Raw genomic sequence first — 14504 nt, forward strand, 5'->3', positions numbered from 1 at the left:
CAATATCTAGGTTTTGTTTGCGTGTCTGGTTTGTATTACACCACAATCTTAGTTTAGAAAAGCAGCCATGCGCGCACCAATATGGGTGACAAAAGGATGCTGGGCTTTTGCCAGCATTCGAGTGCGTCGGTATCTGAAGAACATTAACGTATCTTCTGTTATGCGGTTCGCGTATGCGCCAAGTAGGCTATAGTTACAGAGAATACGGAATTGCCGACTTCCTCCGCCACAGATCCACTTCCTCTGCAACCGCCACCGCCACTGTTGCACTACCTAAATTCCTTACTCGATCCTATTCAAACTTTAGTTACGATTGTACCTTACAAGTTATAACTAGTTTCTCCAAAGACTAGATGAATAGCGCAACAGGTGACTTTACCTTGCAACCTACCGCTTGTTCAGCTTGTTTTCCAGCCTTTTTCAAACCACCCCATACGGTCTGAAATAATTTGAAAACATTCCTCCTTTTGTACTTCATTTGAATATTAGAGGTTTCTATTCTTTTCGACGTCTATTTCAGTGTGTGGTACCATCAACAATCTATCGAATACAGATCAATCTGATACCCTCTACCAGTCTCACAAATTGCCGCCATGAGCAGACGACATTTGGAATCAGCTTTGGTAGCCGGAGGTTTCATCGAATCCGGTCTGACACCATGTTTCCGTTTTACTCGCATCCGATTTGTTCGCTACTGCTTCCCACCGGGTTATGAGATTTCGAAAAATTCATATGAAACAGCAGGCGATAACGACGATGAAGCAAACAGAGAATCGGGAGAAGCATTATTTAACGCCTCTTCGTCCATAACGGCCACATGTACCTGCTGTACGGAAGCAAAGAATGTCCAAGAGGACCAGAGAACTTCACAAGCGGGCAGCGAATCCGTGATATCCATGCTTGGACACGGTGACTGTGAAATGCCTGAACCGAAAAGTACAACCGCGTGTAAATTGCACAGGGAGGAATATTTGCGGAAAAACCCTTGGAGACGTCTTCAAGACGATTACGGAGTACACTCAGTCCAATTCAATCCTGATGGGACTCAGTTGTTAGCAGGCTCCGCTAACACCAGTGTGCGGGTGAGTTCGTATTTTCTTACGACTGCCGTACAATTGTTACAGCTATATATTTGGTATATGTACATGAGAATAAGTAAAGACTGAGACTTTAGAAAGTCATTTCAAATTTATCGTAATAAAGAATACAGCTGCTTTGGAACGGCTAGCTAATTTTGGTCCAGTACGCAACAAGTGGCTGGGATGGTGGGCCCTTTAGAGCAGACCAAGTCGGACATGCTTCGTCATTCCTGATTGGTCAGCATCCATATACAGTATTTCGTTCGCGTAACGCTGAGTACAAATGTCTCCCTTACTTTCTAGGAGAGCAGATCGAGAGAAAATTGAGGAGTAATGGCAGATAGGAACATGTCGCACAAGTCATTTCGACCTTCATTGCGAGATACCACCTATTGAGCTAGTGGAAATCAAGTCGTGAAGTGGACTGAGGAAGAAATGTGGCATAGTACATGTCACCACAACCATATCGGCAGATTACAGGTCGGAACTCAAGATTGGTTGGACGTGCACAACATCTTTCAATTTGGAGGACTAAGTTCAAATAGGTGCAGTAGAGGGAGTGCAGGTGAGGGACTTGAAGAATCTATGAAACACAGGACTGTGAATGTTGTCAAAGCAATTATCCAACGTAGCTTGCTTTCATGTTTCTCGGTTTTTATCGTTTTCAATTTCGTCCGTGGCATACCAATACTATGTGACAATTTATGTCCCAGGAATATTGCGACTCAGGTGACTGTCGAATTCGTGACATACTCGTGCTCATCACATTCATATTGGATCCGTATTCGTTATTGGATATTGCCTTAGTTCACTTGAGAGTAACCCATTTATAAGTGTGAGAGCAGTGTGTCCAATAATTGTTATTGTTCATTGGGATTCGGGACAAAAGCTATAACACGTAGCCACATTTAGAGGAACATTGTTAGCAATGTGGATCTTAATATGTCCTTGACAGTCAGCAGCGTTATGCTCTGGGAATTCATAACCCACTTCTGCATAGTGAGGAAGACAGTAAAAGGTTTGCGATTTGCAGCATTTTCAAGCCCCTTTCTGTTTAGTTGTTTTAGGGTTCATCATGGCGCGCAGAATGCTTGGACGCAAAGCCCTTGGAGTGCTACACAGCGGCTCAATGACCCGTTTTCAAAATTTCGCTGTGAGATCCCTCAGACTAGGTAGGAACAAGCCAAAGTGACGCCGATAGGTTACTACGGCACTCCATCTGCTCAGCATACACAGAGAGTGGCGAACAGTGTTTATACGTGGAACACCGAATGGCGATGCAGAAAATTTTCGGTCGTCGATAGACACGTAAGAGATTTTAATGGCTCATGAGCGTAGAAATTCATGCTGTCGCTTACCCCTTTAGAAGCCTTTTAAAATGAGGACACTGTGAGAGCATAGAAATGCCGTTAGGAGGGTTTTGCTCTGCACAATGCGTCCTGAGAAAATTCATCTATCAAAAATCGGCTAGAATGTGAAGCAACCATTGATTCGGAGTGATACGGATCAATCATGGTCGTTACGATTCATCCTTATTGCTCGCACGGTGTGGCAACAGGAAAAAATGGCCATCCCAAACAACTTATGTTCTTGCACCCTCAGGTTCACACCAAGCTTCACTAGGTGCCTCGAGGGTATGATTTACCAATATCCATAGTTTATTCAGCCCCAAGTTCCTTACTGTCAAATGTAGTATTGATAGACTGTTACTATTCATTTATAAGCTAAATTGTTTGCAATCGTCAGGTAATTCAAACTTCTGACGGTGCTCAACGGATACTTGCGCGACCGTCCAAATGGACCTTAGGCATGCCTGTCACTGTGATCCGGTTTATGCCCCCGAAGTTCATCTGGGCTGTTGGGTGTAATTCCCATGGAGAGGTTTTTGGCTTCAAACCCAATTCAGAAGGCTTCGAAACATTGTTCAAAGGTAAATTACACGTTTGCCCGCCGCGTACAATTGAATAATGACTTGCATTGAAAAAAAAAACACTCATTTCTATAGAAACTCTTCCTGAAATAATGACTTGCATTAAAAAAAAAAACACTCATTTCTATAGACACCTCTTCCTGAAGCTCAGTCGTAACTAAAAGACCGAAGTCAACACATGGCTTATACCAGCGAGTTCAGGTGGTGGGCTACATAGGTTGATTTCTTTCTTTGCATCTGGAATTTTGTGTTCGTTCCTCCTGTTAGGAAAACAAATTGGACGTGTCAATTAAGCAGAATACTATCAGAACTTGAGTGCATAGAGATAGTGTGTAAGTTCGCTCGGTCTAAACTTATGAAGAGACCAATCAGTGTTCGTCGCGTCCTTCATCAGGTGACGAAAGAGAACATTTTTGAATTTTTTTCGCACCCTGCACTTTATCAAACTACGCGGGTTTCTCGCTTACATGACAAAGATATCCAATATGATCCGAAGAATTCCGATTGATAAAGAAGTTCTTATAGGGTTGCCTTTTCTTTCAACGTCTTCTTAATAACCAGAGGAAAATCACCCCAGTCATCAGTTGGAGTGTTTCGGAGCTGCTGATCAGGGGCCTTAACAATGAGGCTACTGGGATTTTCTCCACACGGTTTGCATCAACTTAATGAATAAAATGTAATTTGTATATCCCTGGATATAGAGGGGTTGAAGAAGGTCTTATTTTCCGTGTTTTTTAATGGCGTTTTCTTGAGTTTAGTCATTCTGATCGTTACTGGGTTGCACTGGCAAATCACTGATGGAGGTTTAGGTATTGTATCGTGTTTCTGGCGGTTTCGACAGACACTGTTATTCGAGCCTGAAGTATAAGTCTAAAGAAGCGTGCCGACGCGATTTGAAAAGTTGCTGAGATGTTCTAAGAAGAATTTAAGAAGGTGGCGTAGGATTTTGATTGCATCACCAAATGGGTAAAAACGGAATCCTATTTATATACTTAATAAAGACTGTTCTTTCGATGTAACAGTGTTTTGAATCATAATGGATGCTTTTAATACCTATAGATGCGACTCATTCGTTTGAGAAAACTTCTCTCATTCCAAATTCATGTTGTCTGGAAGGCATTGTTCAGGCTAGAGTCCTTCACTGTTGCTTTTCCAAACAGGACAGCATAAAGTACGTGTGTACATATTTGGTGACAGAGTAAACAGCTACTTTCAACTTGGCTCCATACCGATCTAGTTTGCTTGCAGCGTCATCTATCAGCCAAACGTATTGCTTTAGCAACATCAATAAATCTCCAACTTTGCCGATAAAATTTACCTCGGTTTGATATTATATCTTCAAAGCCATTCTCAATACAAGCGGATCAGTGCTAGTAGGTGCTGAAGGAATTTCCATCATTTCAAGTCAGACATCCCCAATATCAAAAGATTATGTTGCCTCAATTCTCCTATTTAAAAAACCACACAGAATGTGTCCGAAAATTGTCTGGATTTGATATAGACTCATATATAGATCATAACCGATGTTGGTCTTTTCATATCGCCGTGGTCAGTGGTGGTGGTAGTGAAAACCATTGAGTGTTCACCGTCTTCAGTCCGAGATGGACTCCATCTTCGTTCGTCTGTTTCCGGGTGTCAGGGCCGCACCAACTATCTCCAGGTTGCACAGCATAATCTGTCGTTTTAGAGCACAATAATTCTCATCAAATTTTCCGTGATGAGGGAGCATGTGGGCCTATTTTGCTCATCGCACAACCACTTTCGATTGGACCGTTTATCTTGTGTAAATGACGCAGCAAGCAGCTACGTAATTTGTAACTACATTAATCATATGACCACGGCCACGGTCAGAGATATTTTCCGAAGAAACCCTGATGAATATCAAGACAACAAGCCAAGGCGTCCGTAGTCGAGTCATGCGTTATTGTTACTGCAATTTCCACCTTCGAGGTGGACAGAAATAACGAAGGAGTCCGAAAGAGCATTTTGTGCGTCTTGACAGCGAGTTTGCGCGATGGCATTTGGATGGCATCTAAGAAGTGGAGGCTATAATTCATGTTTGGAGGAGACTGATGTTTTACTACTAGGAGAGACCATCGATACACAGTATTTGTCAGTAGCTAAACGGCCTACGCGCAGCCCGTTATTTGAAGTTTCCACTAGAGGCTTCTGGATTCTTTCGATTTATATATAGTATTTTTCGAACTTTTAGAACCCCAGCAAACCTACACACTTGACTTCTCTTCTGATGGTCTCGAACTCGCCACTGCTGGTGTGGACAAGAAAATACGCATCTACACGCTACAACAAGGATCTGTGGTGGGTTTACCAACCCTGATCAAGGACGATTGTGCCGACCAGGATGGCCCTGGTAAGTAATTCAGCCTGATCTCTTACTTACACAATAACGGCTTGGATATTGGTACCCTGATGGAGTGTGAACCGCGGTTAGTACACGCTCATATGGACTCTAACCATTATCAGGCCGATTTCCACCAGTTTATCAGAAAAGGTTGACCAAATGGAACAAACCTTCATATACGTAGCAGGAAGGTTGTATAAATGGGNCTAACCATTATCAGGCCGATTTCCACCAGTTTATCAGAAAAGGTTGACCAAATGGAACAAACCTTCATATACGTAGCAGGAATGTTGTATAAATGGGAGATATCTTTGAAGCCGTAGCCACTTGCTCCATATTTCGAAGTTGATGCTTTATTCATCATGACCGATTAGGAATTCGTGGAATACTGGCTTTCGCACCAACCCATTTATGAAACGGCCATCGGTAATAATATCTGTATTGTTATGATTGACAGCAAATGATGAAGGTTGAAAGCGTCTTATTATACTTTGAAATGTTTACTTCTTACAACCTGTGTGGTCACTTGGTTGAAAATCAACAAGGTTATTTGGTATAATCATGATTTTTCTGCTGCACTACTACACTGTTTGATAAGAACGAGGAAAGGTACAAAAGTATTTGTATCAGCTTGACACTTGATTTCATATTCTCGACAAGACAAGGGAAAAAGTTCTCCGAAATATAAGAATCAGAATGTTTTGTTTATCGTCTGGTAGAATCTCGATCTTCAGTTTATTTTGCCATTTAGCTCCAAGACCAAAATGTCCCTGACCTAAATGAGTGTGTAACATGTGGTAGCGATCAAACCCTGGAGCACTACAGTTTTTCTCACTTTCGCATTTTTAGAGGAACGCTGTTGATCTTGTTATTTATTGGACGCACTGTTTCTTCAACTCTCGTGAGGGTACAACAGTGGCAACTGAGGAGCGGCGCGGAGCCCTCGCAAGTGATATCCTGAGGCGAGTCATACTAGTGTCACCGACGGTCCTGCCAACGATTTAATTGCCAGCGTTAGTTGCATCGTTTTTGAACAAACCAGCAAGCTATTCTGCTGGTTCAACCATGTGAAAAGCAGAGTTGAAATATGGGTTACTTTGAACGTTAGAATGGCGAGAAATTGCTCTGGGGATCAACTGCACCTATAAAAGAGAAGATGGCTACCATTTTGGACCCTGGGCAAACGGATTATATATGAGGAGCTAAAACTGTTGACCTGCACGCATTCTTCTTGTTGCAGACGCCATTCCTGAATCAGTTGATCCAGATTTTCAGGGCTTCGATATCCTGGGCCTGTTGAAGGTCATGAGTGGGAATGATGAGAGAGATAAGCAAAAATTCAGCCACGCGACTTACATGGGAGTGCATGATCACCACTCAACTGAAGTCTGCCTAGTGTTAGCACTCTGAACCTCCCACATGTGACATAGATTGTAAGGAATGGGTCATCAGTAATATAATCGAGATTTCAGCGGAAAATATAAAAAACGCCCAACGAGAAGCATTAAAGCTCAACTGTACTCCAGAATATTCATCTTACTAATACAACGTCCTTTTGACCATTTGCGTGTGTGAAGACTGACAAACTTTCCCTTGTTTTCGGGGCTGTGTTCACTTGAAGTGGACTACAAGGTATTTGCTTATTTTCAAGGGTTTTTCGATATTCTGGATTATAGTTACCAGAAACCGAATAATCGCTGAAAGAATACAAGCACTTACCCTCCAGTCTACCAAGGTCGACCTTCCAAAGCAGACGCGATATCACTTTCCCGGTGGGCGTCCCGAACACATAGTGGACATCACGGCTAAACCATTTGTGTTGACGCGCTGTTTCGGCACATCAGACATCTCGTCTCCCGCAGACTTCCCCGGGCCCGCGGGTTACGTGAATGACCCGAAGTCAGTGCCCCCAGTGCGTGAATATGTGCCAACCTCTCCTGGGACAAATATTACTGAAGGTCATTCGATGCGCATCATGGCACTGCGTTATCATCCACAGAAAAACTGTCTGCTTTTTAGCGCTGGCTGGGACAATCTCGTCAAGGTGAGCTGATTTTCCATCCTTCGATGCACAGGTTTTTTCGTTGTCTACAAGAACCATTTTGTTCGGTTTTGGGCTTGTTTGAATTTGTGATATCTCAATTCCAAGTGTTACCAAATACTATAAGTATTTATAGTGAAAACAAAGTCCTTACCTCAGTCACAACAACTCGTAAGATTGTCCCAGATCAACTGATTCCTCCTCGCTATTCCTGTGATTTCAGCTTTGGGACACGCGCTTACAATCCGGTCCAGTTTGGCAAATTTATGGGCCGCACGTGGCCAGCCCAGATGGATTAGATGTGGACGATAACTATTTGCTTACCGCTTCTTGGCGTGCCAAAGACAGTATTGAGGTGAGATACAGTGCAATTTTACCAAAAGCAAAAGTTTAAGTGTAATGTAGCAGATCGATTTCTACTTTACTTTTTTTTGAGAAAGCTTCATGCTCAGTACAGCAGTCTCCTTGGTAAGCACAGATCTGGTTAGTAAATCTTAGCAGGATTAATGCGTCCCAATCAAGCGAGCCCTTTCGCTGAATTGATGAACGTAATAACCCAAAGATCTTCGTCTCGTCCCGAATTTCTGGAAACGTCGGAGCAACAGCTACAGCTGGAGGAGATGACAGTTGATCTGTTCACCGAGCTTGGCAATTGGCTTGCAAACGTTTCGTCCCCAGTCGAGGAGACATGGTCAGTGCGCAGTTGAATGGGTCGAGGAGACATCGTCAATGCGCAGTGCCACCAGTAAACACACCCGAGCTACCTATATTTCGACAAATTGACAGCTAGAGGAGATATTCAGAAGCTAAGTCTGGCCCAGTGTTGGCGAGTTTAAGGAATGTGGAAACGACCATGCAAGTAGCTGTTATGAAGGGCTCAACGAATGGCGTCTCTGAGGATAATGAACGGCCTGTCGAAATTGATATGGGATAACCCGAAATTCGTGTGGTCCACGTAGCTGGTCTATCTAAGCGGCAACTGGTTACGAGTTACGCAGATCTGACAGGCGATGGTGGACAACATCTGTACGAAATGTTTTTGAGGTCAACTCATTCTCTCTTGAGACAGTTTATATCTAGACTGCAGGTAAGAATAGCAAACGGAAAGAGACCCGTGCTAAGTCCAAACTGGGTGAACTCGAATCAACGGGTTTTTTAAGGACAAAAACAGGATTTTGCTGTTGTTCAGCATTCCAGGTTATTCAGCTTATGAGATCACTGCACTACCAACAAAAAGATATAGAGAGAGGATCATTTTAAACAAAGGTACGAGTAACGCATTTGTTTCAGGAATAAACCGCTGAACTCAGTGAGACACTTGGTTATCACGTAAAAATATGGTCTTACTTGATCCTCTCCTCAGCGGAGAAACATTGGAAGAAACCAGTTGACTGGATACCGATTCATCATGTCGCTTTAAAAGAACATCGTATTCCATTCACTAAGCAGCACATATATCTGGTTGCCCCCACCCCCTCCGTCAAAAGATTTGAAAGCTCAATCTTCCAACCTCATAATAGACACACTAATGGACAATCGTTTCGGTTATAGACGGAATGTAAGTAGAGATAGGAAACTAGGCCTGGTCAGTGTTGAAGTGCGACATGACGACCTAAATGCCGCAACAACCCAGTGATCCATACTGGCTGCAACCAGCCCATCAGAATTCAACCAAGGGGAGTAGACGGACAGGCCTCTGTGAGTACCTCACAGAATTGTATTACTTTGCCGTTAAGGGAAAGACCGTACTGTCGTCTGAGGTAGTAGCTTAAAGATTGTAAAGCCATTCCCGGCATCTTTATTTCAATGGAAGCGGTGAAGCTGTTCTCCCCGAGGAACGACGAGGTAAAAGAGTCCAGCGCCAAACTTCGGGGACTCTGTTTGCTGAGCGCTTAACAGTAACCGGTAACATATTATCTAATGCAGTCGAAATGGCTTTAAATGCAAGGATTCTGGTGCATCCCAGAAAGCATCTGCTTTGGACAGCGAGATAAGGAATCAGAACGACATGTTTTGGTCCATACGTGAGGCGAGGCTACATGAATGATAAAGTAATGAATGAATCAGACTGCGTCAACTTGAGGATGAGACTCATCTGAATACGCTTGTCGAGGTTATGGCCTTTGTAAGACAAATAGGTGATTGCTCTAGCTAATGTTGATGATGACGATTAGTGCCTGTGTACAAACTATGACATTCAAACGGAAATAGGAAACGATCGTACGACCAACTGTCTGATATGAGGGGATCCTCAAGTATCAACCTTTTCCTGCTGCATGGTTTCAATGATCCTGTCATCAAGGAAGCGGAAGATACCGTAACTTTGTGAAATCAAAGCAATGAACAACACTGAAAAATGATTACTGGCGGTGAGCAACGAACATTGTGAGGATAATTCTGATTGCTACGTAGGTCCACTCAATGAATGGGCTGTGGTACCTATTAGACTGTATATCCGTGCGGCGTAGGGATAGCAAAATTTGCCGTATGGAATGAATGGCAATACGGAATGCGTCGTTGTACGTGTCAAAGTACATGGAACAGTGTGCTAAAATACCGCAATGCAACTCACTCATGTCGTATAAAATCTCATGGAATGGGAAGGTAGATAATATGCAGTCAGACGATAAGCGCACGTGAATGGGACTGTGGTTGAGTAAAAGCAGCTGGTGTGGATACACTTGGGCTAAAACAACAGAGACGGGACTGGTTTTCCGAAGATGACCTGACAATATGAGCAGTAATTCAGAAGAATGTGGCGTTAGCCAAAACTACTTAATGCAACCTATGAGAGCAGTGGGGAGAGAACAATGGATAAGGGGAAGCGGACAGCTGCAGCTGAACACGCATCGTCGTTATCAAGTGTAAGACATGCAGGCCAGAACTTTGAATAATCGGCTCTGAGGAATATGACCACCAGAAAACCTCAATGCCTACTGCTTGCGAGTGAAAATGTTCAATCAAAGACTCGAGGTGGTACACCTCAAACAAACCCTTTACTTTGGACTGCACCATCAGAAAGCATCCTGTATCTGGTAGCTCTCAACTGGCTAATTTTACTCTACAAGCCCTTCAGCTCTCTCAGCCAGTCGAACCGACTCATTCCAAATGTCATTCTCTTAAGCCAATATTTCGCATTTAGGCTACCGTCCAGAGAAACACCAAAATGATTGGTTTGTTCGCTGAGCTGAAGTACTTGATTGCGAGAGTTTCATCACCAATTGAGATTATATCATCATTGCGTTGTTACTGAGCATATTGGTGCGTAGCAGTGGGTTGTTGGTTGGACAAACGATCATCTACTACCTGAGATCTACTACCTGAGATACCAACACTTTCCTCTATAGAAAGCCAAAATAATTCTTCGATAAAATTAAGGTTCACATTGCAGCTTTTAGGGCCAGTGATTCTCATTAAACAGGATACTATGCACCCACTGAAAAAGCTTTTCTTCCCCTTTTGTGGGTGTATGGCGCATCTGGAAAGTACACGTGTGGAATCTCAGCTTGCTCGTGTACATCAAACCGCTTAGGAAGAGCCCAAATTATTCTAATGGCCCCTGTCAAGCATCTCAACTCGTTAGAGCTATCCGGTTTGATTAGAAGTGCTCTACTGACACACTGTATTTCTTAAACTGAGACAAATTATCCGCTTAGACTTTCTGCTTCAGAGGAAGTGAATGGTTTACATATAGACTGTGCTATGGTGGTTAGTTTGTTCGCTAAGCTGGACTGTTGATTGCAAACGTTTGGAGACAGCTGACCGCATTTACATACGCGAAAGCTTATGAGGAACGCCCTGTTCCTGTTAGTTTTTTGCTAAGACGTCTTTGGTATGGGATTAATTATTGTTTGTTTTTCTATCAGATATGGGATTTACGCAAAATGAATTCTTCCACGGGCAAGCTGCTCGCCAGTCAACTTTGTAACGAGCAGGTTTCCCGTCAGCCTGTACCTCTGGAGGAAGCTGATGATGATCTATGCAGTGCACGAAACAGCATTGTGACCGATGAACCCACGGAAAACAAACCACTCTCAGGCCACGCAGGCGCAGCAGTCGAGGCACCACAGCCTCGACCTGGTGGCCCTGCAGAAGTCATTCCTATTTCTGGCAGCGTTTGGGTTTCCCACCCTTCCAAAGAGAATGGAGAATACCCGTATGCAGCTCGATTACTACCAAGTCGCGCTGTGGTTGCCGGTGGGTCTGGATTCCACGGGGTCCGAGTGGTTGGAAGGGACACGCTTCTGGTGAGTAGGGGTACCACTGGATGCTGATTTGTGAACTCAAGCATAGTCTTCGTCACAAATCCAGTTTCCTAAGTGAAATTGATATGGGTTACCAGCCAGCCAGTTACTGAAAAATTGCAATGATTCTAGTGACTGAGCAAAACAAAAAACCATAAACACAGTGTGACGCTTTGCCTATAAGGTGCCTGCTATTATGATACTTCCCTTATGAGGGATGTTATGCTAGTAACATTATTCGGGGTAGTGATATATTAGGCTACAAAGTTACACCTTCGGATATGAGAATCCTTACTTTAAAATACTCATATCTGTCTCCTTGAAGTACAGCCTTGGTACAGTGAAATCGAATGCATCAACAGTATTTTGATTATCACGGCAACGTCAAAAGTTAGCGAGGATGTTTCTGTTTTAGTCTCATAGGCCAAGCTTTACCACATTTTGATAACAGGACGAGGATGGACGAGCTGGATGGCGCGAAATTTGGAAACGTGTTTTTTGAGATCTTTTTGTCAGTGATTTGAATACGTTTTTTCACTGTTTTGTAGATAAGTATCTAGAACGTCTTCAAGTAGGACGTACAACAATCAAGTAATTTGACTTTTACTCCATATCAGATAACTATGCAGTTTTGTGTCGTTGTGAAATACGCTTGAATGCCATCATTGAAAGTCTCTTATTCGTGTTTATTTGTTTCTACACCCTACACTCTACACGTATGTATAGAGATTCCTAGTCCAAAATTAAAATCAATCGGACGGTGTTTTCAGACTGCTTACAAACTGTATTATCACTTCAATACAATGGCAATGATAGATGTGAACACGCAGATTCTGGTACAATTATGGATTGACAGGGCGACATACGTTGCTCAAAACAGAGTTGCTTGATTTGCCCTGCATTTTTCCACGTCAACCTTTAACCAATCCTTCATAACAAATTATCGTCATAACTGTGAAGAAAGTTAGCGTCTTCTAAAGTGTAGTTTCGTTAAATGCACAAACCAGCAGCGGAGACACTGCGTTGCATACAGGCTACTACCAGTCTTAGAAGGACTAAGTTTGTTAGCTTGCAAAATAATAAGGTACTTGTGCGCTTTTGGACGAACCCGACTGTGGTATATTGGCAATACACTGGTCTTTCGAGTAATAGTGCAATTTACAGTCGCATGCAACCATGGAGAATGGCTCATAAATCATGCCACTTGTCATTCACTAACTCTGAATAATCCGAAAGTTTAAACCTAATGGTCTGTATAGTGGCCCAGTTGCCTCTTAGCTTCTCACCGTCTTCAAAACGTGGAGCCTACACGTCTATGGTTCTGGTTTTGCGGACTATCTACCCGTTTGTGAGTTTTTCTCCGGAGTCACCACAAGAAAGTCACTAACCGGTTTATTTGTATTATTCCCCAAGTGTACTGTTTTTTCGTGCCTAATTAGACTTTCCCTTATTACGCATCACAGAATCAATTCACCTGTCCCCACTCTAATTGGTACTGGGTGGCAGCGTAAAACTCACTAAATTATTGACTGGAAGGGAGGTCTGCTCCAGAAACATAGTGAGGCTAATAGAGTCTGTTGGTGCCATTGTTGGTTGAACAGCCCAAGCCAGTTCAGGTTGATAGTCTTTCCCTACGCGGAAGCGGAGACACTAAAATATGGGCTTTCAAGGGCTTACAATCGCACGCAGAAATGGTCAGAAAGTTAATTAACTGATTCAATGCGATTGGCGCAGTAATCCAACATGGCATTAGTTCAGAGAAATTCACGGACAGCGTTAAGTTTATGGTCAATCTTACTCAATCATGCAGCAAATTTTAGGTATCTTCAAGCACAATCAAAAGCTGGTAATGAACGAGTTTAGTGGTGGGTCACAGGTAAATAGAGGCCGGATGGTTTCAACATGTCCCGATAAACGTTATTTTCATGCACTGTTTTGTGTCGCCAACCCTTACTGGAAATTCACGTACGGTGTAGTCAACACATCGATGAAAAGCCAAGGGTAAAGTTACGAACCCAGCAAAGTCCATTTTGTGCGTTAGGGATGAGCTTCTTTGGCAGTTAAGCAGGGTTCAATCACTCACAATTAAAAACGGTGACTAGCATTAACTTTGATATTACTGCCAACCAAATAAATTTGGATATCACAAATCTTTCTGGATGTTGAAAATTGAACTTGGTTTCTATGCGCTCCCTTAATTTCTCTTCGATCTTCTCAATAGCCAATCGCTCGGATACCAATGGATTCAGTGGTTCAGTGTATGGACACTATTCTAGAAGGTCGTTATATTGGGGTCGGATGTTCCAGTGGCACCGTTTCAATAATTGGTTTGGCCTGAGCATCCATCATTAACTACCAAGAATAACATTACTTCAGCGTCCTTCCATGATCTTTCATTTCTCAAACCCAGGTGAACGTGCGTCCAGCTTCTTCATTGTGACTATTTTTGAAGTGTGAAAGTGCTTACTTCACCAGGAAGTTTGCAGTTTTTCAGGAGCTACCTGCATTTCTAGGGTACAGCGCAGCCGTCTTCGACGCATTCGAAGTTGGCTGTCGAACCTTCTGTTTAAAAAACCGTAGTGACTGTGTGAAATTTGTGCAGGAAATATCAACCGTATATGGGAAATTCAACGGTTTGCTGCCAGTATTTGTGTTCTGTTTCATTTCGGGTCATGGGTCTGTTTCATATGTGCGGAATATATATTTCTCCTGATCCGTGCGGCCAACACAATTTGGAAACGATTCCAAAGGTCTGATGTTACTGTCCCACCACAAGTGTGCTCTCACTTGCCATACTCTACTGTTGAACGGTAGAGCACGTAACTAAGGGCTACACCACTGTCCACGT

At 43.0% G+C, this 14504-nt stretch overlaps 1 protein-coding gene across 1 annotated transcript; it reads left to right on the forward strand.

Moving 5' to 3' along the window:
- Nucleotides 1-519: 519 nt before the first annotated feature.
- T265_09592 (hypothetical protein) lies at nucleotides 520-13994 on the forward strand (the record flags this gene model as incomplete). Its single annotated transcript, XM_009175707.1, has 7 exons — nucleotides 520-1082; nucleotides 2826-3009; nucleotides 5222-5380; nucleotides 7048-7415; nucleotides 7636-7767; nucleotides 11279-11659; nucleotides 13878-13994. 7 exons carry the CDS (start codon nucleotides 594-596, stop codon nucleotides 13992-13994), a joined length of 1830 nt encoding a protein of 609 aa, XP_009173971.1.
- Between the last annotated feature and the right edge of the window lie 510 nt (nucleotides 13995-14504).

Source organism: Opisthorchis viverrini, assembly GCF_000715545.1.
Source record: "Opisthorchis viverrini unplaced genomic scaffold opera_v5_288, whole genome shotgun sequence".
Lineage (NCBI taxonomy): Eukaryota > Metazoa > Platyhelminthes > Trematoda > Opisthorchiida > Opisthorchiidae > Opisthorchis > Opisthorchis viverrini.